Source organism: Mirounga angustirostris, unplaced genomic scaffold (assembly GCF_029215605.1).
Source record: "Mirounga angustirostris isolate CCGP_5_RB_7025 unplaced genomic scaffold, mMirAng1.0.hap1 SCAF_10, whole genome shotgun sequence".
NCBI classification, from domain to species: domain Eukaryota; kingdom Metazoa; phylum Chordata; class Mammalia; order Carnivora; family Phocidae; genus Mirounga; species Mirounga angustirostris.
Window position 1 is genome coordinate 76,170,872 of NW_026991718.1, and position 27,063 is coordinate 76,197,934.

The window sequence follows — 27,063 nt, forward strand, 5'->3', positions numbered from 1 at the left end:
CTCCACGCTCCTGGCACCACCGTCAGGGAATGGGAAAACCACACACTTCCCCAAACCTCCTCGGCTCGACGTGCCAGTCCCAGCAGCTCCCCTCCGCAGGCCTGTGTCATCCCTTCCCACCCACCAGGTCCCATCTGGGGCCTTAGCAGTTAGATGACAGGGCACAGGGTCCACAGGACTCTAGTCTCTTTCTCCCCCTCCCCGACCCCCAAATCGAATTGCTAAAGAGTACTCTGGGGTGGCTGCCTTGGGAGGGCCAAACATCTGCCTGGGTCCTGATTCTTGACGCCATCTTAGAGACCCCACAATTCTCCAGGAGGGGGTTCCCAATCATCCTTAATGGGGGGGTGCTTGGTTCCTAAAGAAAAGTTAAGCAACCACTCCATCAGACTGAGCCCAGATCCCACTTGGGAGCGTGGGACTCAAGACATTTAGGGGAGGCTTACAATCTGTTGAACACAATCTAACCGAGTAAATACAAGGATCTAATTAGCTCTATTAAGCAATTCACCCATCAGACAGCACCTCACCTAGCAAGCAGAGGGGAGTTCCAAGGAGTTGGACAAAATGGAAGGTTTTTATAGGAAGGAGGGTGGGGCAAGAAAGTTATTATGGAAAGAAGAGAAAGGACTGTTCCATGCAAGGTCACCTTCCCTTAGGGGGAAGGGCAGGGGGTCTTATTATACACATAGATTACCTCATTGATGCCTATCAGAAAATTCCTGACAGACTTAACACTCCTGGAGGGAGGTTGAAACTGCAGTTAAGTATTAAGCCCTGGTTTAGTGACCTGGCCTAAGTGATGCCATTTTGGGCCTGTGGTTTTCTTTTCAACAAATCTTACATTTTTATTCTTTAATTTTTTTTAAAGATTGTGTTTATTTGACAGAGAGAGAGACAACGAGAGAGGGAACACAAGCAGGGAGAGAGGGAGAAGCAGGCTTCCCGCGGAGCAGGGAGCCTGATGCGGGGCTCTGTCCCAGGACCCTGGGATCATGACCTGAGCCGAAGGCAGACGCCTAACGACAGCCATCCAGGTGCCCTAAATCTTACATTTTTAAAAAAAGATTTATTGATTTATTTGAGAGAGAGAACAAGAGTGAGTGTACATGCTTGGGGGGAGGGAAGGGCAGGGAGAGACTATCCAAGCAGACTCCCCCCTGAGCGTGGAGCCAGATGGGGCTCCATCCCATAAGCTGTGAGATCAGGACCTGAGCCGAAAAAAGAGTCAGACGCTTAACCGACTGAGCCCCCCAGGCGCCCCGCTTACCATTTCTTATCCTCCCAATTGTGATTACTCAACTTCCCTCAGCACTTCTGTATTTAAATTTACTTGTCTCAATATCACTGGCTTTAGTCAACAGCTTTAGCCTGTCATTTAAACTTTTCATTCGCTCAATAAACAGTAACTGAACACCAGACATTGTTCTAAACACTGGGGGCCCAGCACTGAACAAAAGAGACAAAATCCTGGTCTCATGGAGCTGATGGTTTAGCAGGGAAACTGACAGAACACATGAAAAATAAACAGTTTACACCGAATGAAGCCAGGTGGTATAAATGGCCCGGAAGAAAGGTGGTTGGTCGGGGTGCTGTGGGGGGGCAGTTAGACACAGAAGGAGGAGCCCTGGGTGCACCCTGAGCCCAGGCTGCCATTCCTTGTCTTTTAGGCCCAGCCAGGAGCCAGGGTGCTAGAGGGGTGTGAGGCCCAGGGGTGAGAATATAGGACAGAAAGAGGGAGGGGAACCCACCTGAGACAGGGAAACGGAAGGGACCCCATGGGAAACTGCTTTTGCTCCTCTCCCTGCTTCTGTTCTTGCTGGGACCTGCAGCCCCACCTTGCACACGCCTTAGAGTACAAATAACGTATGTCCTAACTGTAAAGGTCAAGGAGTGCATGATTTCTTTGGAGTTTTCCGGCACAGTTGGTAACATCCAAGGAGGGACTGGGTGGGGTCCTCGGGTACGTATTCCAGACCCCTGACCTTAGACATCTTGACCCCAAGACCCCCTGGCTCCTGGGCATAAGTGACTTGTGGAGGATACCTGGACCCTTGTCCTTGTTCTGACCAGTTAGGACATGTGCACCATCCTCAACAAAAAGCCCAGACCCCAAGCAAAGGAGACACTCACTCTCCTCTCCTTTCTGAGTACCCCCACACACCCTGTCTGCTACACTCTATCACTGATGCTCTTCGATAAACTCTGCTTTCACTTCCTCCTGGCTCACTTTGATTTCTATCCTGTGTGAAACCAACAACCCTCTTGGCTGGTCCTGTGGGGACCCCCTCTGGGTCCTCGGGCCTCGCCTGCCCACACCACACAGACCCTGCAGCCTGGGGCAAGGAAGCAACTGGTCTCAGGAGGATGGAGTGATGTGATCAAAGGGATCCATGTATGTGGTAAAAACACAAAATTACATCAAGTGCGTATTTTAAAAACATGTACATCTCATTGCCCCAACTATAGTGTGAGCACGGGAAGGAGTCTGGAATTCTCCTGAGCCTGATGCTGCCTCTCACCATGGACAACTACATGCCCGGGACCTGGATAAGCTCTGACCCACACGCTCTTCTTGCCTCTCATCCCCATGGGTTTCTTCTCCAGACCGCTCTACCCACATTTTTTTTTTTTTTTAAAGATTTTATTTATTTTTTTGACAGAGAGAGACACAGTGAGAGAGGGAACACAAGCAGGGGGAGTGGGAGAGGGAGAAGCAGGCTTCCCGCGGAGCAAGGAGCCCGATGCGGGACTCGATCCCAGGACCCCGGGATCATGACCTGAGCCGAAGGCAGACGCTTAACCGACTGAGCCACTCAGGCGCCCTCTACCCACATTTTTTCCAGGCTTCCTTTTGTTCCTTCTCTGCCATGCAACCCATCCCACTGACCCTTCATTTTCCCTTTCCTACCTGCTCACCCTGAGCTAAGGCCCTCCCTCTGGCACCTCCACAGCCTCCTGCCTGCCTTGCTGTAATCCAGCCTATACCCCCCCACACCCTCACACACACATATGCACCCCCATACCCACCCACCACACACACATACACAGCTATACATGCACACCATATACTATAAACACATACTTCTGCACCAACACCACACCCACACTACGCACATACCACCCATCTGTACACACACCGCAGACGCAGAACCCACTCGTTCAACACAAACACACCCACACACCACACACCTACACACTGCACATACCATGACACACACAACACTCATCCACACACACTCACATATCACACACACGCATCCCATCCATACTTACCACACACAGCACCCATCCGCACCACCCCCCCCGCATAGCCCCCCCACCCCTGACACAGAGTCCTTGTCAGCCCCTGATCCTTTTATTCATGGGAGTGAGGGTATGTATAGGCTAGGTGATGCAGTCCCCAGGCCACCTCTCCTCTCTCCTGCCCTCTGTAACTGACACCACTGCCTGGTGTCACCTAATACCATTGAGCATTCCTGGCCCCCAGTGTGTAGGACAGACTTGCATTGTGCCAAACCATTGAACCACCATAGCTCCTAGAACTAGGTTTTGCTGCAAATAACAAAAAGACCAAAAACAAAACAAAAAAACCTACCTGGGCTTAGATAAGCTAGAATTTTATTTCTCTCTGATGAAAAAGTCTGGAAGCAGGTGGGCCACACTGGTGCAGGGACCTGACTGATTTGTAGGATCTTGGGTGCCCGTCTTCTGCTCTGCCCTTCTCGGCATGTGCCTCTCCTTCTCAAGATCACCTCACAGTTCAGGATGGCTGCCAGAGGCCCAGCTGTCATGTCTCGACTCCAGGCAACCACTTCCTCACTTTCCTATCTCAGGATGCACACTATTGGATTATTTTTAATAATGCAAGGCCCCCTCAGTATGACTCAGGAAGGTAGGAGCAAACCGCCCTCTCACATTTAAAAAGCAAGAATCTGAGACTGATTTAGACTCAACCAAGAGCTTCCCAGTAACGTCCCTGAATACAAGGCCCACCAGGATTTCTCTCACTTTGGATTTCTGAACCTGAGATTTCTGGAATATTCCTGATCTCTACCTAAAATGAAACAAAAGATACCAAATGCTGACAAGGATGTGGAGCAACAGGAACTCTCATTCATCGCTGGTGGGAACGCGAAAGAGCCCTTTCGGAAGACTGTGGTGGTTTGTTACAAAACTAAACATACTCTTACCACACAATCCAGCAATTGTGTTCCTTGGTATTTACCCAATGAACTGAAAATGTATGCCCACACAAAAAGCCACACATGAATGTTTACGGCAGCTTTACTTGTGATTGTCAAAAACTGGAAGCTACAGGGGCGCCTGGGTGGCTCAGCCGTTTAGCGTCTGCCTTCGGCTCAGGTCATGATCCCAGGGTCCTGGGATTGAGCCCCGCATCGGGCTCCTTGCTCAGCAGGGAAGCCTGCTTCTCCCTCTCCCTCTCCCACTCCCCCTGCTTGTGTTCCCTCTCTCACTGTCTCTGTCAAAAAATAAATAAAAATTAAAAAAAAAACCCAAAAAACTGGAAGCTACAAAATGTCCTTCAGGAGGTGAATGGCTAAACAAACTGTGGTACATCTAGGCAATGGATTACTACGGAGTGGCAAAAAGAAAGAAGCTATGAAGCCATGAAAAGGCATAGAGAAACCTCCAATACCTATTGCTAAGTGAAAGGAGCTAGCCTGAAAAGGCTACATACTGTATGATTCCAGCTAGATGACATTCTGGAAAAGGCAAACTCTAAAGACCATAAAGAGATCAGGGGTTACCAGGGGTTTGGACGGAGACGGGGAAGAATGAACAAGGGGAGCAGAGAGGATGTTCAGGGCAGCGAGACTATTCTGTACGATACAGCAATGATGGACACACGTCATACATTTACCAAAACAGAATGTACAACACAAAGAGGGAACACTACTGGGGCTGCCTTCCATGGGTTCCTCCCCACACCCATCCCACCCCAATCATGGGTCCCTGTGTGCTGTTCTTGGAGCGAGGGCCGTGGCTTTCATTAGCTCGGTGGTTTCCCAATGTGGCTGCATCTTAGAATCACTTGGGATTTCTTTTTAATTCTAGAGCCCAAGCCAGGCTAATTAAACCATAGTAGTGGGGGGATGGGGGGACAGGTGACAGTAAAGCTGCTCCCTAAGAGATTCCAGAATCTCTTGTTTTAGATTTATTTACTTATTTGAGAGAGAGAGAGCATGGGGAGGGGCAGAGGGACAAGCAGGCTCTCCGCTGAGCAGAGCCCAAAGTGCCTAGGGCTTGATCTGAGGACCCTGAGATCATGACCTAAGACGAAATGGAGAGTTAGACACTTAACCAACTGAGCCACCCAGGTACTCCAGAGTGAACCCTAATTTACACAATAGCTTTTAGTTAATGATAATGTATCAGTAGTGCTTCATCAATCCTAACAAATACACTATACAAATGCAAGATGTCAGTAGAAGAAACTAGTGTGTGTTGCGGTGGGGAGAGGGGGGGTGGCACGCCGGGGAGTAACAGGGGAACTGCTTTCTTTTTTAAGATTCTATTTATTTATTTGAGAGAGAGAATGAGATAGAGAGAGAGCATGAGAGGGGGGAGGGTCAGAGGGAGAAGCAGACTCCCCGCCGAGCAGGGAGCCCGATGCGGGACTCGATCCCGGGACTCCAGGATCATGACCTGAGCCGAAGGCAGTGGCTTAACCAACTGAGCCACCCAGGCGCCCCCAGGGGAACTGCTTTCTGATCAAATATTCTGTAAGCCTAAAACTGTTCTAAAACAACAACAACTGGGGCACCTGGGTGGTGCAGTAGGTTGAGCATCTGACTCATGGTTTCAGCTCAGGTCTGATCTCTGGGCTGTGGGATCGAACCCCGTGTTGGGCTCTGTGTTCGGCACGGAGTCTACTTGGGATTCTCCCTCTCCCTCTACTCCTCCCGCTCGTGCTCTCTCTCTTTCTCTTAAATAAATCTTTAAACAACAACAAAAAAACAAAGAACTCTGAAGAAAAGGAAACAGAGGAAAAGGTCTCCCTCCCCACACAGCAGCATGGGCAGCACATCCCAGCAGTCTAAGGGATTTGGTGTTTGCTGCATTCTGCATCAAGGACCCAGCTGAGAACCAAATGCGGTGGTTCTCAGACCTGTCTGCACATTCTGGAATCTCTTAGGGAGCAGCTTCACAAGTTACTGTCATCCTCCCATCCCCCCACTACTATGGTTTAATTAGCCTGGCTTGGGCTCTAGAATTAAAAAGAAATCCCAAGTGATTCTAAGATGCAGCCACATTGGGAAACCACCGAGCTAATGAAAGCCACGGCCCTCGCTCCAAGAACAGCACACAGGGACGCATGATTGGGGTGAGATGGGCGTGGGGAGGAACCCATGGAAGGCAGCCCCAGCTCCCCACGCACCCAACAGCTCTCAGCCTTGCTCCCGAGGTGCAGGAGCCCAGAGGCCCTCAGCCCCACTGTTTACTGGAATCATCTGGGGAGGTTTTTAAAATGCCCCTGTCGGGGCTGTACTCCAGACCAGTCTCTGGAGTCCTCAGTCCTGTTTAAAGCTCAGACACAACTGAAAACTGGTGGCTAGAGGCTGAGCTCTAGGGGAGCCACGGAGATTTCTGATCAGGGTCTGAAAGACAAACATGAAGAAGTGCTCGCCCTATGACTGCGTGAGGTTTACGCACTTGGCCAAAGCAGCAGCCACGGAGCAGCGCCACACGACCCGGCCGGGACACGAGGGGGATGCCCGCTGGGCTGGGGTATCACACACACGCCTGTCCCCCCAGGGCCAGCGGATCCCACCTTCTGACCTCGGACGGCCGCACAGCACGTCTGGAGTCTGGCCCACGCACGCAGCTCCCCAGTCGACACACTGCACAGGATCAGAGGGGCTGGTGAGAAAAGATGCTGATGTCTTGTTGCAGGCAAAGCACACATTCCCCGACACTCAGCGGCACACTGAACAAATACCGCCTGAGTCCTACTGTGTACCGGCTCCTGTAGCCGCCAGGAACTCAAGAGGGAGGTAAAACGAAGACCAGTGAAGCCACAGTCCCTGCGCTCTGGAGCACAGAGAGCGAGACAGAGAAGAAAATAAAGTGAGCTGGAACCGGGGGTCCAGCCCCCCACCTCGGAGACTGTGGGTCATACAAATCGTGTGAAGCTTGGGCTTTCCAGCCCCCTGATTATCTGCGGAAAGGGAAAATCACAGTATCTACTTGGAGGATTTTGTTGTGGTGATTAAATGAGATAGGCCTGGCCCTGTGCTCAGGGCCTGGCACCAGCTCTCTAGAAATGTGAGCTATTATTTTCAAGGAAACGACTTTTATTATCACAACAGACAATAATATGCTTTTAAAATGAGAATCAGGGCGCCTGGGTGGCTCAGTTGGTTAAGCGACTGCCTTCGGCTCAGGTTATGATCCTGGAGTCCCGGGATCGAGTCCCGCATCGGGCTCCCTGCTCGGCAGGGAGTCTGCTTCTCCCTCTGACCCTCTTCCCTCTCATGCTCTCTGTCTCTCATTCTCTCTCAAATAAATAAATAAAATCTTTAAAAAAAAAATTAAAAAAAAAATGAGAATCAATTCTGAAGTTGAATTACTGTTATTGTCGCGTTCCAACTGGAGACTTTGAAGGGGCCGGGCCTAGCAAATGACAGCTCTGAGGCGGCCAGGGGGGCTGGGCTCTCCAGGGTGGTCCTCACGGGGCTTGCCTGCTCCTTTGGGTCTGCACTGTGTTCTCACAGTACCAGTGTGAGGATTAAGAGTGCAGCTGGATGGGGCACCTGGGTGGCTCAGTTGGTTGAGCGACTGCCTTCAGCTCAGGTCATGATCCTGGAGTCCCGGGATCGAGTCCCACATCGGGCTCCCTGCTCAGCAGGGAGTCTGCTTCTCCCTCTGACCCTCCCCGCTCTCATGTGCTCTCTCTCATTCTCTCTCTCAAATAAATAAATAAAATCTTAAAAAAAAAAAAAAATTAAAAAAAAAAAAAAAAAGAGTGCAGCTGGATCCCAGCTTGCCTCCTTGGCCCGGGCAGAGAAGCACCTGCCCTGTGAAGTTGGGAGTGAAGGTCACCCCCACGTGAACAGAGGGCTGGGCTCTGGGCCCCGCACAGAAGTGCTCCTTGTATGTGGATGGCCGCCGCTACCATGGGACATGGGATCCCAGGCTGTGTGGAGCCCCCAGGGGCAGCTGTTCTCAGGCAGGGCCTCTACCCCGGGAGGCTGCAGGAGGCTCTGGACGGGTTGCTCTGACCACCCCCGCGGGAGACTCTCCCGAGCACCATGAAAGGCAGGTCAGGGGAAGTGAGGACAACTCCTAATAAGACAGTGAAGGGCAGAAAGTGTCAACTGAACAGACAGACTAAGGGATTTTTGACTGCTTAAAAGCCATCTGAGAAAAGAAAAAGAAAACCAAAAACCAATCATCTGGGTGCCTGGGTGGCTCAGTTGGTTGAGTGACTGCCTTTGGCTCAGGTCATGATCCTGGAGTCCCTGGATCGAGTCCCGTATCGGGCTCCCTGCTCGGCAGGGAGTCTGCTTCTCCCTCTGACCCTCCCCCTCTCATGTGCGTGCTCTCTCTCTCTCATTCTGTCTGTCTCAAATAAATAAATAAAATCTTTAAAAAAAAAACCAAAAACCAATCATCTGAGAATAGAGAGACACAGGAATGGCCAAAACAGAACTAGAGGAATTAAGAAGAGGGAGCAGAGTATTTGTGCTGCTTAGATCCTTTAGTTTATCTAACGATCTCTAAGTCATAAAGAAATATGTTTTTGCTTTGATAATAGCTATCGTATTTTGAGCGTCCACTCTACACCCAGTGCTTCACCGATGTTATTACTGCCAACTCTGGAAATGAACCTGAGTGCTCAGTGCTGGCCCCTCGGAGGACGCTGATAGTCGGACTGCCAAGCTCCATCTGTGCCCTGATGCTGCTCCATGCTGCTGTAGGGTTCTTCCCAAGGGAGCGACTGTCAGACATCCTGTCTCCACTCCATCCACCCCATCCTATGCTCTGTCACCCGTCACGCATCCCCATGTTCCCACAATATGTCAAAATTCCTAGGAAGGCATCAGCCTGCAGCTCCAATCAAAGACTGCTTCTGCTGCTCCCTAAAACTTTTCTGATGGTGCACATCCATCATTAAAAATTTTTAAATTTGTACCTCCAACAAATATACATTTATAAGCTCTAAAAATGTACCTTGATGCTAATATGCCATGTATGTGTTAAAAGGTGAATTTAAAAAAGATGAGCTTTGGAGTGCCTGGCTGGCTCAATTGGTGGAGCATGTAACTCTTGATCTCATGGTTGTGAGTTCGAGCCCCATGTTGGGTGTGGAGATTACTTAAAAATAAAATCTAAAAAAAAAAAAGATGATGATGATGAGCTAGTTTTGACAACAAATAAAAAAAGATGAGATACTATGATTTAAGTTTCTATCTTAAAATACTGGGAGAAAATAGAGCAGATCAAACTCCAAACAAGTAAAATTTGAAAGGAAATAAAGGTAAGAGCAGAAATCAGTAAAACAGAAAACAGAAAAACTTTAAGGAAAATCAACGAAACCAAAAGGTGGTTCTTTGGGATCAATAAAGTTGATAAACCTGAAACCCAACTGATCTGACTGAAGAAAGAAACACAAATTACCAGTATCAGAATGAGAGGTCATCATCACTGATCCAACAGACATTAAAAAGATAATAAGGGAATATTATGAACAAACCTATGCTGATAAATTAGACAATTCAGGTGAAATGGACACAAACTAACAGAGCTCACTCAAGAAGAAACAGATAACATATATAGCCATATATCTATTTTTAACAATTGGATTTGTAATTAAAAATCTTCTCATAAAGAAAACTCAAGGCACAGATGGCTCAACTGGCTAATTTTACCAAACATTTAAGGAAGAAATAATACCAGTTCTATACAAACTGAATATTGAAGAAGAGGAAATACTTCCTAACACGTTCTATGAAGCCAGTATTACTCTGATATCAAAACCAGAAAAAGAAAACTACAGACTAATATCCTTTGTGAACATAAATGTTAAGAGTTCTCAACAAAAAGTTACCAGATTGAATCCAAAAATACATACAAAATTAATACATCATGACCAAGTAGGATTTATTCCAGAATGCAAGGATGAATAAACAAACATTCAAAAATCAGTCAATGTAATTCACCATATTAAGGGACTGAAGAAGAAAAACCACATAATCCATCTCAAAAGCTAACATCCATTCCTGATAAAAATTCTCAACAAAGGAGGGGTTTATCAAGGTTATAGCATACAAGATCAATATGCTTTTGCTCCTGGAAATCATCACAAGAAATAATGACTCTTAATAATGACTATCTGGGGAGAAGTGGCCATGGGGAGTGGTTAGGCAGGGAGGCTTTCACTTTTCATTTTGCACCTGTCTCTAATATTTGACTTTTCTGCACTTGATACATAGAATACTTTAAGATAACAACAGGGGTTACCTAGCTAGTGAGGTTATTTTTTTTTTTTAGATTTTTTTTTTTTTTTATTTTTTTATTCATGAGAGATAGAGAGAGAGAGGCAGAGGTAGAGGGAGAAGCAGGCTCCCCGCGGAACAAGGAGCCCGATGCGGGACTCGATCCCAGGACCCTAGGATCATGACCTGAGCCGAAGGCAGACGCTTAACCGACTGAGCCACCCAGGCGTCCCGCTAGTGAGGTTATTGGTCTTTGTTTTGTTTTGTTTTATTCTTTTTACAAGCAGCAATCTTATAAATATTATCTGAGAGGAAATAAGGAAGGAGGGTAGAGAAGAGAAGGAGGGAGACAGAATACAAGCAAGAAAAGAAAGTGACCCACAAAACAGGGGCCTGTCCCAGAGAGCCCCAAAGCCCCGATGACTGTAATACTGGAGCCCCAGGGACAAAGGGAAAAAGCATGGTGACCATGTGAGGAAGAACAAAGTGTCCAAAGACACTGCTCATGAAAATGAAACTAATTCGTTCTGAGAACTAAATTTCTCACTCACTTAAAAAATGTCCAAAGAAGGGGGGCACCTGGGTGGCTCAGTCGTTAAGCGTCTGCCTTCAGCTCAGGTCATGATCCCAGGGTCCTGGGATCGAGCCCCCGCATCAGGCTCCCTGCTTAGCGGAAAGCCTGCTTCTCCCTCTCCCACTCCCCCTGCTTGTGTTCCCTCTCTCACTGTCTCTCTCTCTGTCAAATAAATAAAATCTTTAAAAAAAAAAAATCCAAAGAATGTACTGGCCAGGGTCATTTTATTTTGTTATATTCTTCCCCTCCTACACAAATATCATAGAAGCTGGTAGGGAATGGAATGGGTAGGTAAGAATGAACAACATTGTCTTGGAAGCTAACAGGACAGAACCTACGCGTGTTTTCCTCCTTCTCTCAAGTGTTTCGATCTCATTGATGGAGCTCCTTTTTTCCAGGCACTGCTGCCTACTCAGTGCTTGGCAGACTTACTGGCCAGTCCTACACTGGCACGGCCAAAGCATGTTTGTTAAAGAAACATGAGGTCATTTCTTTTAAGCAATTAGTTGCACAAGAACATGTTTGCTTTCAAAACCAAATTCTGCCATTAAAAAAATGATTAGGGCTAATAAACGAGTTCAGCAAGGTTGAAGAATATAAGGTCTGTATACAAAAATCTGTTCTCTTTCTACACACCAGCAAGGAACAATCTGAAAAGAAAATGAGGAAAATAATTCCATTTATAATAGCATCAAAAATAGTAAGGGGTGCCTGGGTGGCCCAGTTGGTTAAGCATCTGCCTTCCGCTCAGGTCATAATCCCAGGGTTCTGGGATAGAGCCCCACATGGGGCTTTCTGCTCAGCGGGGAGTCTGCTTCTCCATCTCCCTTGCTCCTCCCCTCCCCCTCCTGTGCTCTATCTCTCAAATAAATAAAAAATCTCATAAAAAAATAAAATACTTAGGAATAAATTTAACAAAATAAATATAAGACTTACACACTGAGAACCACAAAACAGTACTGGAAGAAATGAAAGATCTAAGTACATGGAAATATATCTCATATTCATGGATTGGAAGACTCAATATTATTAAGATGGCAGTAATACTCAAAGTTACCTACAGATTCAACACAATCACTATCAAAACCCCAGCTGTCATTTTTGCAGAGGTTGATAAACCATCCTAAATTAATAAATTAATTTAAAATAAATTTTTTATTTTTTTAAATAAATTAATTAATAAAATAATTTAAAATAAATCCATACATTAATATGGAAATACAAGAGACCCAGAATAGCCAAAATAATTTTGAAAAGAGCAAAGCTGGAAGACTCACACTCCCAATTTCAATACTGCAAGCTGCAATGATCAAGAATTTGGGTTACTGGGCGCCTGGGTGGCTCAGTTGGTTAAGCGACTGCCTTCGGCTCAGGTCATGATCCTGGAGTCCCGGGATCGAGTCCCGCATCGGGCTCCCTGCTCAGCAGGGAGTCTGCTTCTCCCTCTGACCTTCCTCCTTCTCATGCTCTCTGTCTCTCATTCTCTCTCTCTCAAATAAATAAATAAAATCTTTAAAAAAAAAAAAAAAAGAATTTGGGTTACTGGGCACCTGGGTGGCTCAGTGGGTTAAGTGCCCCACTTGATTTTGGCTCAGGTCATGATCTCAGGGTAGTGAGATTGAGCTCCATGTTGGGCTCCATACTGAGTGCAGAGCCTGCTTAACATTCTCTCTTTCTGGAGAGGGGGATGGGGTAATTGGGTGATGGGCATTGAGGAGGGCATGTGATGTGATGATCACTGAGTGTTATACACAACTAATGAATCACTGAACACTACAACAAAAACTAATGATGTACTATATGTTGGCTAATTGAATTTAAATTAGAAAAAAAGAAAGTTGCATTCTAAATAGAAAAAAAAAAGATTCTCTCTCTCCCTCTGCCCCTCCCACCCCAGCTCATGCTCTATCCAAAAAAAAAAAAAAAATTGGGGGTACTGGCATAGAGATATATGAATCAATGGAATAAGGGCTCCTGGGTGGCTCAGTCAGTTAAGCATCTGCCTTCAGCTCCGGTCATGATCTCAGGCTCCTGAGATCGAGCCTCACATAGGGCTTTCTGCTCAGCGGGGAGTCTGCTTCTCTCTCTCCCTCTGTGTTCACGCTCTCTTGCTCTCTCTCTCAAATAAATAAATAAAATCTTTTTAAAAAAATCAATGGAATAGAAATGAGAATCCAGAAATAAACTCATATATCTATGGTCAATTGATTTTCAACAAGAATGCCAACTCAATGGAGAAAGAATAGTCTTTTCAACAAACAGTGCTTTTCAGCAAGTGGATATCCACATGCAAAAGAATAAAGCTGGACCCTTATCTCACACCACATAAAAAAACCAACTCAAAATGGACTAAAGAGCTAAAAGCAAGAGCGTTTTAAAACTATAAAACTTTCATAAGGAAACATAAGGGAAAAATATTCATGACCTTGGACTAGGAAATGGTGCTTTGACACCAAAAGCATAGCCAACAGTAGAAAAAAATACATAAATTAGGCTTTATCAAAATTTAAAACTTGTGCATCAGGGGCACCCAGTGTGGAGCCTACTTCAAAGCAAAACAAAGCAAAACTAAACTAAAAAAAAACCTTGTGCATCAAAGTCCACCATCAAGACAGTGAAAAGATAAACCACAGAATGGGAGAAAATATCTGCAAATCATATATCTGATAAGGGTCTAGTATCCAGAGTCCATGAAGAACTCCTGCAACTCAACAAAAAAAGAACCCAACCACCCAATAAAAAAATGGGCAAAGCACTTGAATAGATGTTTCCCCAGAGAAGATATACAAATGGCCACTAAGTACATGAACAAATGCTGAACATCCTTATTAGTCATTAGAGAAATGTAAATCCAAACCACAAGATACCACTTAACACCCACTAGCTTGGCTATTAAAAGATGGACAATAACAAATGTTGGCAAGGGTGTAAAGAAACTGGAAGCCTCATACATGGCTGGTAGGAATGTAAAAGGATGCAGCCACTTCAGAAAATAGTTTGGCAGTCCTTCAAAAAATCAACCATACAGTCACCACATGATCCAGCAATTTCACTCTTAAGTGTATACCCAAGAGAACTGAAACTTATGTCCCCATAAACACTTGTGTGCAAATGTTTATAGTAGCATTATTTGCAATAGCCAAAATGTGGAAACAACCCAAGTGTCCTTTAACGGATGAATGGATAAAATATGGTATATCTACACAATGGAATATTATTCAGCTGTAAAAAAGAATGGAGTACTAATACATGAACCTTGCAAACATGATGCTAAGTGAAAGAAGCCAGACATAAAAGGTTGCATATTGGGGCACGTGGGTGGCTCAGTTGGTTGGGTGTCTGCCTTCGGCTTAGGTCATGATCCCAGGGTGCTGGGATCGAGTCCCACGTCAGGCTCCCTGCACGGAGGGGAGTCTGTTTCTCCCTCTACCTCTGCCCCTCTGCACCCCCCCCCACTCGTTCTCTTTTGCTCGCTCTCTCTCATTTGAGAGAGAGCGAGAGCGAGTGCACGCAGGGGGAGAAGGAGAAGCAAGCTCCCTGCTGAGCAGGGAGCCTGAAGCGGGGTTTGATCCCAGGACCCTGGGATCATGACCTGAGCTGAAGGCACATGCTTAACTGACTGAGCCACCCAGGAGTGCTCAAATGAATAACATCTTAAAAAAACCCCAAAAGGTTGCATATTGTATAATTCCAGTTATATGAAATGTCCAGAATAAGCAAGTTCATGGAGATAGAATGTAGATTAGGGGTTTCCAGGTGCTGGGAGGAGGGGGGTGGGAAGTGACCACTGATGGGTATGAGTTTTTTTTTCTAGGGTGATGAAAATGTTCTGGAATTATTAGATAGTGATTTTAGTTGAGCAACTCTATGAATCATATTGAATCATACACTTTAGAAGGGTGAATTACATGGTGTGTGAATTACATCTAAACAACTCCAATTCTGTACCGATCTTAATAAATATTAATAAAGGGCGCCTGGGTGGCTCAGTTGGTTGAGCGACTGCCTTCGGCTCAGGTCATGATCCTGGAGTCCTGGGATCGAGTCCCGCATCGGGCTCCCTGCTCGGTGAGGAGCCTGTTTCTCCCTCTAACCCTCCCCCCTCTCATGTACTCTCTCTCTCTCTCATTCTCGCTCTCTCAAATAAATAAACAAATCTTTAAAAAAATAAAAATAAATAAATAAATAAATATTAATAAAGCTTCACTGTGTCTACAACGGCCCCCACTGTCCTCTAAGATCTGGCTCCAAACATCCAGTTTTATCCCCTACTCTGCCCCCTTTAAGGAAGTCCTACTCTCCCCTCCTCCTTGTCTTTGTTCCCACTGCTTCCTGCTTCCCTTGCATCGCTCCACACCTGAATCCTACCCCCAGGGCTGCAAACCAGTGGAGCTCTATTCCATCTACAGTCGAATAGAGCCTGCAGATGGGTTCACAGTGGGGGTTTGGGGGTTTGGTCTTTTAACTGAATTAGTTTCCAAGAGGAGATGTCACATAAATGTGGGTATTCTGGCTAAGACAGATTCTGCTGGCTCCTGATCCAACAACCATGCTCCCCTTCCTCCCTGTTAAGGGAACCCAGTCCACCTCTGTGGATGAACCATGTCATCCCACTTATCTCTGCAGGAATTGGTCTGGGGTGCTACTGGAGCAATCAGAGCTCCGAGCCACAGGCAACGGAGAAAAGCTCTAGCTGTTTGAACAGAAAACAGTTTATTACGCGTCATAAGCCAACTGACTGTAAAGTTAATGAAGCTTAAGCTTTGGGGCCCTCCCTTGCACGGCCCCCCTATGAATTTCTAGGTTAGGTAGGGAAGGCAGGCTATAACCAGTGGGCATTTCTACATGAACATTTCTGGAAAATACCCTAAAGATATCCAGGAGAATGGGACCTGAACTTCCCAAGGTACAGTATTTAGTATGATTTCTCTACTCATTTTAAATAAATGTTCACTTTCATACTTAATTTTCCATGTTAATGAATTAGATGATCCAGATGTTATAATTAAAGACATGGATTTTAAAGCAGTTATTATAGCTATGCTCAAAGTGGTAAATGAAAATATGCTCATATTGAATGAACAAAAAAAATCCCAGTAGAGAAATAGAAACTATTTAAAAAATTATATAGAACTAACTGGAAATTCCAAAACTAAAAATTCAAATATTTGAAAGGAGGCTGGAAGAGTGCGTCTCCAGGATTCTACCCTGGAGGGGTAGGATCATGAGGCTAAAAATTCTTCAAACATAGCCAGGGTGTTCAAGGGCACCAGACAGTCAGAAAACATGGCAAGTGTCCTCTAAAACCTGTGACCCAGTTCTGTCTAATGAAACAAAATGGAGTGTCCTGATAAAAAGAAAAGTACGAGAAGGAATGATCTCATCTCCTCCACTCTTCTTTCTGCCTTGAACTGCTGTGTCATGAGAACATGATGATGCTTGGCGTTATGGCAGCCATTTTGCAACCTTGAGGAGTAGTAGTGAGAAAGGAGACATAAAAGCTAAGCCAGAGCCCTGATACTACAGATCTGCTGAATATACTACAGAAGCCCTCACCTCTGGATTTCTTGTCATGTGAGATAAGAAACTTCTCTTAATTGGGTATTTAATTCTCTTAATTGTTACTTATAGCCAAAGTACACTAACTAAAACACAGCTTCTCTTGAAAACAGAGAGATCTGGCAAGACCAGACCTACTAGCCTCTTAGACAAGGCAAGAGCTCTCTAGTCATGGACCTGCTTGGTCCCCACAGGCAAGTGAGTTTGCAATCCCTGCCTTATACATCTTTGAGAGATGAATCAACTGCCCTCTCTCCTACAAAGCCCTCCCTGTCTCCGGCCTCCCTGCAACCCCCACCCCACCTGGCTAGAAGTAATCTTCCTCTCTTTGGAATTCCCACAGTTTTGTGGCTGTGCCATCTCCTGTTGTAATTGTGCGTTTCATCCCCTCCCACTTGGCTGTCAGCCTTCTGAGGGCAGGAACTGCGCCTTATTCATCCCTGTATCTCCTTCTGCCGTCTAGCAAGGTACCGAATACAGGACACACTCAATGCATGTTTTCTAAATAAATGCATAAACACCCCCTGCAGTGAAAAATGTCAGTGTTCTGCAACACCCCATTCTCCAAGCTCACCAAGGAACTTTTAACTGGTGACCTGGGCTTCTTCTCAATCTAGGAAAACAGTATCCACCATACCCCAAAACTCCAGCGACCCCTGAACCTGAACTCTGTTCAGCCCTCAGCCCCAGTGACCCAGAGTGCACCTGTGACAGTCCACTCTGAAGCTTGGGCCTGCCTTAGCTCCCCCTTTACTCGGGAGGCATGTTGGGATAAAGGTGATATTCCCAGGATAGTCTGGGAAAAGCAGCCAATCACCACAGACTCCAGCAAAGGATGAAAATGTACACACATGCAAATCTCTGAAAGGCCAGGCAACCTGAAAACACGTACAGCAATTATAGTTCCAAATGGGAGGGAAGGCAGCTCAAGGTTCTGCCTCAGGGGGCTGTGTCCCACAGAGGACAGGGACCTGCGGAGCACCTCAAGTTGCTAACAAATCCTGAGCAGCATGACTTCCTTTTATATCAATCCTGGATCTAACTTAACCTTGCACATGCTTCTTGAACTGGTGGTTGATTTGTAGTTCCAGCTTTTGGTAGGTTCTCTGCTGGTCCCTAGTTCTTGTCTCTAAACTTGTTTGTTTTTAATTTTGGTAAAAAAACACATAACATGAAGTTTTCCACCTTAACCATTTTGAAGTGCACAGTTCAATGGTGTTAAGTACACCCCCACTGTTGGACAACCGTCACCACTGTCCATCTCCAGAACTTTCTCATCCTCCCAAACTGAAACTTCGTACCCATTAAACGCTAACTCTCCATTGTCTCTTCCCCTGGGTCCTGACAACCACCATTCTACCTTCTGTCTCTATGAATTTGACACCTGTAGGTATTTCCCATAAGTGGAAAGTATTTGTCTTTTTGTGTCTGGCTTATTCACTTAGCGTAAGGTCCCCAAAGTTCATCCATGTTGTAACATGTGTCAGAATTTCCCTTCTTTTTAACACTGAATAGTATTCCACTACATGTGTATACCATGTTTTGTTTATCCACTCATCTTTCAGTGACATTTGGGTTACTTCCACCTTTTGGCTATCATGACTAACGCTACTCTGAATGTGGGTGTACAAATATGTTTAAGTCCTGCTTCCGGTTCTTTTGTGGACCTGGCCTCTGACTTTCCCCAAATCAGTCAAGATCCCGACCTTGGGCATGGAATTCTCTAGGCCAGTCTCTATTCCAATGGGAGAGAAAGAGAAGCCTGGGCTGGGCTCTCAGGTGATGCCATGAGAAATGTTCTGGAGCCAGAGCTGAACTGGCCGAGAACTCCAGAGCAGGTTCCTGGCCCCTCCTGATGGGAGGGCAAATCAGGCACAACATGGCAAGAAGCAGAGAAGAGTGGGACGTCCCCTCTGCCCCTGCGGGAGGAGACACATACCAGTGCATGGAGGAGAAGAGCAGGACAAGGAAGGCCTCTGTTCCCCAAAAGGGCAGGCATGCAGCAGAGGAGGCCCCAGATGGTCAAGAAAGGGCAGCCCAGGCTGCAGGGGCAGAGGTTATGAAAAGGATGGGGATGCCAGGACTAGTGCTATTCAGAAGACCTCAGTTACAAGGGTCCCGGCGTGCAGATGGGGGGGGGGGGTGAAGGGTGGGGGAGGGGGAGCAGGAGGAGGCTGGAATATTCTCATTTGACAGATGGGCCTCAGCTCAGCCAACTCCTGAAGTCCAAGAGGCACAAAAGCAGAAATCTAAAGGGCTGGTGAGGCAGGGGCTTGAGGGTGCATCGTGGGTCCATGACTGGCCTTCCGAGCTACGTGTTTTTGAGTTTTAGTAGGAGGGTGGGCAGACTACAGCTGTGGGCAAAGGTGGAGTCTGGACACTTGTGAATCCCTCTCCTTGTCTGCCGTAAGCACCTTTCCACTGGCTACATGATATTTTTCAGTGCCCAAGTGTCTAGGTTCAGGTACCAAATGAGGACAGCCTGGTAAGGGCACAGCCACTGAAAGGAAAATTGATTGCTCTGTGGAACTCTGAACATCCTCAACTATAAAGATGACTTAAATCACCCCTTCAATGCCAGGACCAAGGTATAGACTCAAGGCTCTCACTTTTGCCCGGACCAAATTTAGGGGCTTCTCTGATGTCCCAGGAGCCAAGAGGGACTGCTGGTGGGGGCACAGCTTCAAGACCTTCCCCTTTTGTGACTCCAACACAAGGAGATTCCCTGATTTGATGCAGATGTTCCTGAAACCCACTCAAGCAAACCGGGGCTCTCAGGAAGAACTCAGAGGCAAGGCTGTCCCCTTAAATCCAGAAAACTCACCTTCCAGACTGTTCTGGGATCCCAGGAGTCTGTGAGGTCAGCCTGGACTTGGCCACAGTGACATGGATCTGAAGCCAGATCAAGGTGCCAAGGAGCCTGTTGGCTCAGCTTTTTACTAATGCTGGAGCCAGAGCCAAAGATGGCCTGATGTCTCCATGTTGTGGTGACGCAATGTCCCTACCAGCACCTCTCCTGCATGCTGGGCTCCACAGCTGCTGAGAGCTGTGTACTATGTAGGCTCCCGAGCTTGGGAACTCAGGGCTCAGGTCTCCACCCTGCTCCCTAGTACTGACCAGACTGATGGAAGAGCCCATCCATGCTGAGATCCCATAGGAGACTAAAGGCTCCTGAAGAAGTTTCTGGAGGCCATGTCAACAGCTAGGAGAAGAGGAAAAAAAAAAAGCAGTTTAGGTTAGCTGGCATAACAGTAGTAAACCTTAATTACTCCATATTAAATCAATCCCATTTAACCCTCACAAGTCCACGTGGTAGAAGGATATTGCCCTTACTGACATTTTACAGATGAGGAAATCATGCTCAGAGGGGTCAAGGAACTTCCCCAGGGTCATACAGCCAGTAAGCAGCAAAGCCAGGATTCAATCCCAGGCCTATGTGACTTGAAACTCTGTCCATCTCCCTGCATGAGAGTCTTGGTCCTTCTGCCCCTCACTCCCTGTGGCCACAGCCATGCCCCTCCAGGACAGGGGCCAGTGTGAGGAAGAGACATCGCTCGAGAGCACTAAGCACACTCAGCTGGACAATGACAAGTCAGCTACTCTCCATGATTCTTACATCCTTTCCAGGTCACTGCCTTAACTTACAGTCATTTTAGGCCACTGGCTCTGGGAAGGACTTGGTACTGAGTACGGATCCTCAAATAACCTGGTGGGGGGTGCAGGTCACCCATCTGACTCAAACTCACAGGGATCTTTACCTGAATGCTCCTTGAGTCTGAAGGTCATCAGGCTGGGGATTTGCAATGTGGAGAGAACATGACATGGAGATGAACAATGGGACAGCACCCTCCCCCCGCAGGGCCATCCAGCCTGGGGACACACAGAGGAGGCCAGGCCTTAGAGGTGGGGCAGTGCCTTGGCAGCCCTGTTCCTGCCCGTGGTCAGCCGTGCTGCACATTATACCATCCTTCTGAGAGTGCTGAGCAAAGCCTGTTGCGTGGACACTCTGGGCACATCCCCTCTTCAGGCCTGAAGCTCTCATCCCCAGGGGCTGTTGCTTGCTGAGAGCTCTGAGCCAAGGCCCTCTCTGGCATTGACCTTGCAGGGAGGGAGCGCCTCAGTCAAGGTCACACCCCCTCTCCTTAGTCTACTATCTGGCCTGGCCAATACCGGAGTCCGAAGGCCTGGACCCCTTGCCTCAATTGGGACAACTCTAAAAGGTCACCCCGTTTCCAGAGTATCTGCAGAACTGGCTGTGGCCTGTTGAATTTGCTCTGCCACTCAGCTTCTCCTTCTCCCAGGGGCTCTCCCTCGGCCGGAGATATGGCTCTTGGGAGCCCTCCCCAGGGAACCTCCGGGAAACCACGTCTCAGAGTCCTCCTCCAAAGGACCAGGCCTATGATACCAGAACTCTGCCTTCCTCTTCCTCTCATAGCTTCTTGTAACTTCTTCATACTTATCATTTTCCAACAAGAGCATACATTCACTGACAGCATATGCTACCCGCTTTTGTCTACCCTCCCCAGCAAGGCTCACCTTGCTCCAGGTACACACTAGGGCTCCAGTGATGAGCTTAGTAATTCGTGAGCACTAAGGCCAAAGCCCATCCACCCAGGGTCCACCATACACTCCACTAGGGAGAGGGAGGGTGGTGGACAGCAGGATCTAGTTTTCATGGGAACTCAGGATGTCCTTCCCCAAAAAAGTTGAATGAGTGGGGCTGGGGAAATCTGCCTAGCTCACCTATCCCCTAGCTCTCAGATCAACCCCAGGCATATATATGAGCCTCCAGCTGCCTGTGACCCTACTCACTTAGCTACTTTTGATTGGACCTGGGAGGGGGGTTGTCACTTAACCTTTGTTGATCCAATAAGACTCTCCTTCCTGGGAATTACCTTGGCCACGGAGCCTGGTGAATAGAGAGAAACTAAGGCCTGTCCTGGGACCCTAAACCTTCCCCATCCTGGTTCCAGCTTTTCCTGAGGCCCAGCCATATCCCTGCCCTTGGATCCCAGGAACCGCCCCTGCACCTTGAGGAGAATCCCACCAACAGCTTCAGGCAGCCCCCGTGGATTTCTGCCTTCTCCCAACCATACTCCCCACTAACAATGTGAGGTTCTGAAGTGGGTTGAGCACCACGGCCACATTCTGTGGCCACATTTACCTGGACACCATTTCCAAGATCTTTCTATCCCTAGAGCTTACTATGTAGCAGGGGTTTGACCCATGCCTAAGAATGAATGAATGAATGAATGCTACTGTTACTATAGGAAGATATGTTCCAAGTGGCAAAACCTCCAAAGTGAAATAGAAAGAGTCCATCCTGCTAAGGCCTATAAGACCTCAGCTGCCCTGCTCCTCCTTCCCCCTCCAGAGACAAAGATGTTGGGTAGAGTCTTGCCCAGAAGGCTCCCAAGGCCAAGTGCACCCTTTTCACTTATCTGGCTTCAGCCGTGGGGGGAGGAGGAGCTTTCATTTCTCCTTCCTGAAGGGGGAGAGCCAGAGCCTTTGCGCTAACATCATCCCTTTCCCATGATGTCCAGGCCCTGGGCCTTATGGACAAGGCAGGTCACAGGAATTCCTCACTTAGTCTTCACCTGGGACTGTCGGTCCCAGTTTACAAAGTAGGAAACTGAGGCAGAGAGCTGACATTAAACAACTCGTCCAAGGTCGCAGGGTAGTACGGGGCAGAGCTGGAACTCCCACCTAGCATCTGTCTGGCCTCGGGGCTGGGTCCTCTGTTCTACGGCCCCCTGCTGAGGTGACTGGAGGTGGGAGAAGAGCCAGCAGAGCCGGGCAGGGCTCACCCCCTGCTCCCGGGCTGACTGACAGGGAAGGCACTCCATGCTGTGTCAGGGTCACACAAGGACCCTCTGTGGGCAACGTCTCAGATGGGCCCTTTGTGCCTCCCAATGCCTGATTGTGCATTTGGCCATATACTGTGCAAGGAGCCGAGAGAAGCTGCGCTGACTAGGGGTAGAGAAGAATGGTAGCACTGTTCGAGGCCTGCCAGTCCCATCGAGCTTGGGGGAGGGGTGAGGGGAGCAGCCACACTCTGGGCCCCAGGAGCTGAGCGGGACTTTTTCCTCTGGGGCAGGGAGGGGCACCATGGGAAGGATCCCAGAAGGGAGAGGAGAGAGCTGGAGGGCCTTTTCTGGAAGGCAGCCAGTCCGCCTAGCCTGAGGAGTTCCTAGAACAATCCACCCTGCATGGTGGCTCTAATTTACAGCTGGGGTCCAGGCCCCAACTGGCAGGAATGAGACCAGCTGGAACTTGTGACCTGCCCATCCCCAGGCAGGGGTGGCTCTGGGTGGGGGCCAAGGCCAGCATCTTCATGCCTTGCGTTCAGATGGTAACAGTTGGTCCCTGGGTTATGCAGGCTGCTCTTCCTCAGGGTGGAAGTTTTAAGCCCGGGGCAGAATGTATGTTGCCCCAAGGCAAAACGTTCCAGCAGCCCGGGCAAGAGAAGAAAGGGGAATACGGAGCAGCTGTTCTAGACTTTTCCAGGCACGCTACGACTCCACGGAGAGAGGCAAACGCTCAAACACCTGGGACACACCCAGCTGTAAATTCACGAGGGCCCTTCACACTTCCAAGGGCGCTGCAGGGCCCGGACCTGTGACTTGGCAGTAGCGAGCGAGGAGCAGTGCTGACACAAGGGAAGCACCTGCTGAGTAGCGGGGAGTCAGAGAGGGGGCTTCTGGTGACACAGGCCACACGGCGTGAGGCACACGCTCTGGTGGGGAGTGGAGCGAGACCACGGGCTGGTGCCTGAACTCCGAGACGACAGGGGCATCCTAGGCTGCCTCCCTCCCTCCTCTTGCCCCGGGCTGGGACACACCCCGCAGCACCCAAAGTCAGAAAAGGGACGTGCCCATCCTCCCCCTCAGCGGCCCTGCCGGTGCTGTCCGGCCGGCGTGCTCCCGCCACCTAGTGGCGGGTCCGTGCTCCTCACCTGGAAGAGCCACTGGAGCAGGGCCACAGGGCAGTCGGGGGCGTGCAGGTAGAGGTTGCTCAGGAGGCCCGTGCGCAGGAAGGAGAGCTGCTGGGCCAGTGGGCAGCTGCGGAGGCAGAGGAGTGAGGTCGGGGTGGGTGGGGGGCCCTCCACGCAGGCGGCCCAGCAGCCTTTCCTCAACACGCCTGTCTCAGTAAAGCGGCGGTGGGGGGGGCGGGGGTGTTCCATATTTGCAGCCTCACCGGACGCCGGAATCACGACAGCACCTGCTAGGGACACAAACGCTTAGAGCCCCTGATGCCAGAAGCTGTCAGAAGGAAAAACAGCCCACGCCATCGCCAGAATCACTGGATCTCCATGAACATCTCTCAGTGTTTTAAGCACACGACTGGACAGTACGTTTTGTCCTTTCCCCGTGGCGGAGGGGGACACGAAGGGATTTACTGAGGTCGCAGGAGGAACCTGTGGGGAGGTGAGGAGAGAACCCGGGAGTCACGGCTCTCAGCCCAGGGTCCCGGGCTGCCATGGACAGGCGGAATTACCCGCGGGACCCATGTGGGGCCCGAGTCTGGGGTCTGGTTACACAGAGCGTTTCTGCCCCGTCTTGTGTTTTTCCGACACAAAGGACACCTGAGAAGACGGGAAAATAACAGAAAGGGGCCCAAGCCGGAGCCGTTCTGGGAAGGAAAGAACAAACAAGGGTGCCGCAGAGGATTCTTCAGAAACCGCGGGAGGGGCAGAGTTGGGGGACGGGGGGGGGGTGTCACTGAGACTCGCCTCCTGCCTGGGCTCCTACCCTGCGGTTCCCCTCACGACGGGACCCTGCTGGGCCTCTCCCTGCTGCCCTGAGCTCTCAGAATCAAAGGGCCAGCGTGCAGAGGAGCCTAGCTTTGAGTCCTCGGCCGCCCGCCCCCTAGACCGTGGGGACAGGCAGGATCCCAGGTCCCTGTAAAAGGAGTTGAAATGATTCATGTGGTCGTAGGGCCTGTGGTGGAAGGTGCTGCAGAAGTCACTTCAGAGTGGCTGGCTGGACTTCATCACCCTTCCTGGTTACCCCCAGGGAGGGTGGGTTTGGGGAAGGCGGCTCCTACTCTCTCTGCATTTTGTGAATGTTCCTCTGCTCTCTTGTTCTAGATGATGTTCCTAAGGCAATGAATAGGGATTCTAGGAAATGAAAAAAGTAATTTCAGGTCTGTTCTTTTTTTTTTTTTTAATGGCCAAATCCACACAAAGAACATTTCAGACACCGTTTAAAGTCATCACTAGATAGAAATTTCTTCAGTCAGCCCAACCTCTTCTCCTTTTTAAAAAGGACGTATTTTAATCTGCCAGGAACAGAATGCTCCAAAACAAAGATTCTCCTCTGAGCCAAGTTGCTGTCTCCTTGAGTATGTCCAGGCAGTTTACAAATTGTATATTTTTTTCCAAATTATTTAAGTTCAGAGGAGAAAGCAGCTTTGTTCCTAGGTCTGTGAAGCTGACCGCTCTAAAATAGACCTTTATTTGTGCATACGAACCCGTGTGCACCCCAGGGCTGCTGGCGCACTCTGCTCTAATTCACGTGCTCCGCCACACGGACACTTCATGGGCTGACCCTGCAATGCATGCGCGGTTCAAGCACAGCACCCCGAGTGCAGACAATACCCCAGTGAACAATGCCTGGAAGACCTCACGGACTGGCAGGTCTTGGCCAGAGGCCATGTGGCAAGGAGGCTGGTGCTCCAGGGACTCTAAGGAGACTCCAGCTCTGGCATTCCGCTCAGGGGGGGCACCCCACCACTTTCTCAGTAGGAGAACTGATTGTACAAGCCCCTGTGGGCTCAGATCAACACATTTCCAACTGCTGCTCTGAGGGAGAGCTACCCTTCGGTTGCAAGGTCTCCTTTTGGCTACCCCAGCCTCGCAGCTCAGTTTCTGCCAGAGAAAAGATCAGTCTGCCTTCAAGTTCATTGCTGCCCAGGGAGGTTTGGCCTGTAAGGCAAAGAGCAGGAGATAGGCAGGAGGGGTCCAGCTAAGCCTTGAAGCGAATGGCTTTCAAGGAATTCTGTGCTTAGAGCTCCATGAGATGCAAGGAATCTCTGCAGGCTGCTGGATCCCAAGCTGAGTGCTGCTTCACCTCAGGGGAACCACGAGCCTTCTCACCTTCAATGCAAGGGACAAGGCTGATTGCACAGACCTTGCCCTGATCTGCGGCAGGAGGGGAAGCCGGGAGGAAAAGGGTGGGCAAAGTAGGTGTGTGCACTGAAAGCTCAAAGACCTTGGGTTACAGAATCACTTGTTAAGTTTGCAAAAACCCACTTCATGTGCACAAGCCAAGAATGCGGACATGGGGCCCAACTGGGTGCTTTGCCTTTTGCAAAGCCAATGCTAAGTCAGAAGCCATCCTGAGAATGTCAGAGGACCCGGGGGTGAGAAGGGGAGGGACAGAGCCTTCTGGGCAGCAGATGCCACGCAGGCCTGGCTGGGCGAGAAGCCCCAGCTGTCCACTCTGAGGATCCCAGTAAGAGAGGTTCCCACCTGGGATGAGAGACCGTCACGGTCAGAATACTGCTAACCCCCCAGCCCCCGTGGTGAGGAGAGGGGGATCAGCCCCAAAGGGGAATCAAACAAAACACAGGCCAGCTTGGGTCAGCAGGTTGGGCTCTTGGGCAGAGCTGTGACCTTCTACTTGGACTGTGTGTTCCCGATGATGCCCAAGTCAACATTCCTCTAGGCTCTCTATCTTCATCTATTTTTTGGGCAGCAGTCCTGGAGGGTAAAGGATCCAAATGCCTTGGGAATCCCAAGTGATGGCAGAGGGATAAGCACCAAGTGTAGTTATTTATACGGTATCAGTTTCTGTGTCTTTGCCAAGTTCCTCAAATGCAAGTTTAGGGAGAACAGAAAGGAATAACGGTCAGAGCTTTCATCCATGTTCCTCTTTTTCTCTCTTTCCTTTGTTTAAAGATGAGTGAGCACCCTTCGGGTCAAGAGTCCAGGGATCCCAGCAACACCCCGGCTGGCTGCATCCGCTGGCTCTTTATTTTGGGGGGCAGGTGGAGCCAGTTGGGCCCTCAGCTCTGTCCACACTCTAACTGCTGGATTTATTTCACCCGGGCCTCAACCCCGGCCTGCCAGTGAGACGGGGAGACAGAAGGGACCCCATGAGAAAAAAAAGCGTTTTTTTTTCCCTTTTGCTTCTTATCCTGTTTCTGTTCTTGCTAGGACCTGCACCCCCACCTCACTTTACACATGCCTGGTAATGCAAATAGCCTATGTCTTCCTTGTAAGGGACAAGGAGTTAATGATCTCTAGAATAGATACCACCTAAGGAGGAACCAGGTGAGGAGGGGAGGAAGCCATCATATGCGTATTTCAGACCGCGGACTGGACATCTGGACACGAAGACCCCCTGGCTCCAAGGAATAACACCTGGGCCCTCGTCTTTGTTTTAACTGGTTCCTGGATGTCTGAGGAGACACATACATGAGGCCACCATCCTCAGTAAAAAACTCAGACCCCAAACAAAGATG

The 27,063-nt window shown here is 48.8% G+C and overlaps 1 protein-coding gene across 1 annotated transcript in view; it reads right to left on the minus strand.

Annotated features, from left to right (window-relative positions):
* The window catches only part of FAM178B (family with sequence similarity 178 member B), a 121,198-nt gene that overhangs the window by 51,539 nt on the left and 42,596 nt on the right, over positions 1–27,063 (minus strand). Inside the window, exons 7-8 of the mRNA XM_045885133.3 lie at positions 23,552–23,657; positions 19,714–19,798 (exon numbers count right to left, since the gene is read on the minus strand). Of these exons, the coding sequence (XP_045741089.1) occupies positions 19,714–19,798; positions 23,552–23,657 (191 nt within the window). The remainder of the gene's footprint in view (positions 1–19,713; positions 19,799–23,551; positions 23,658–27,063) is intronic.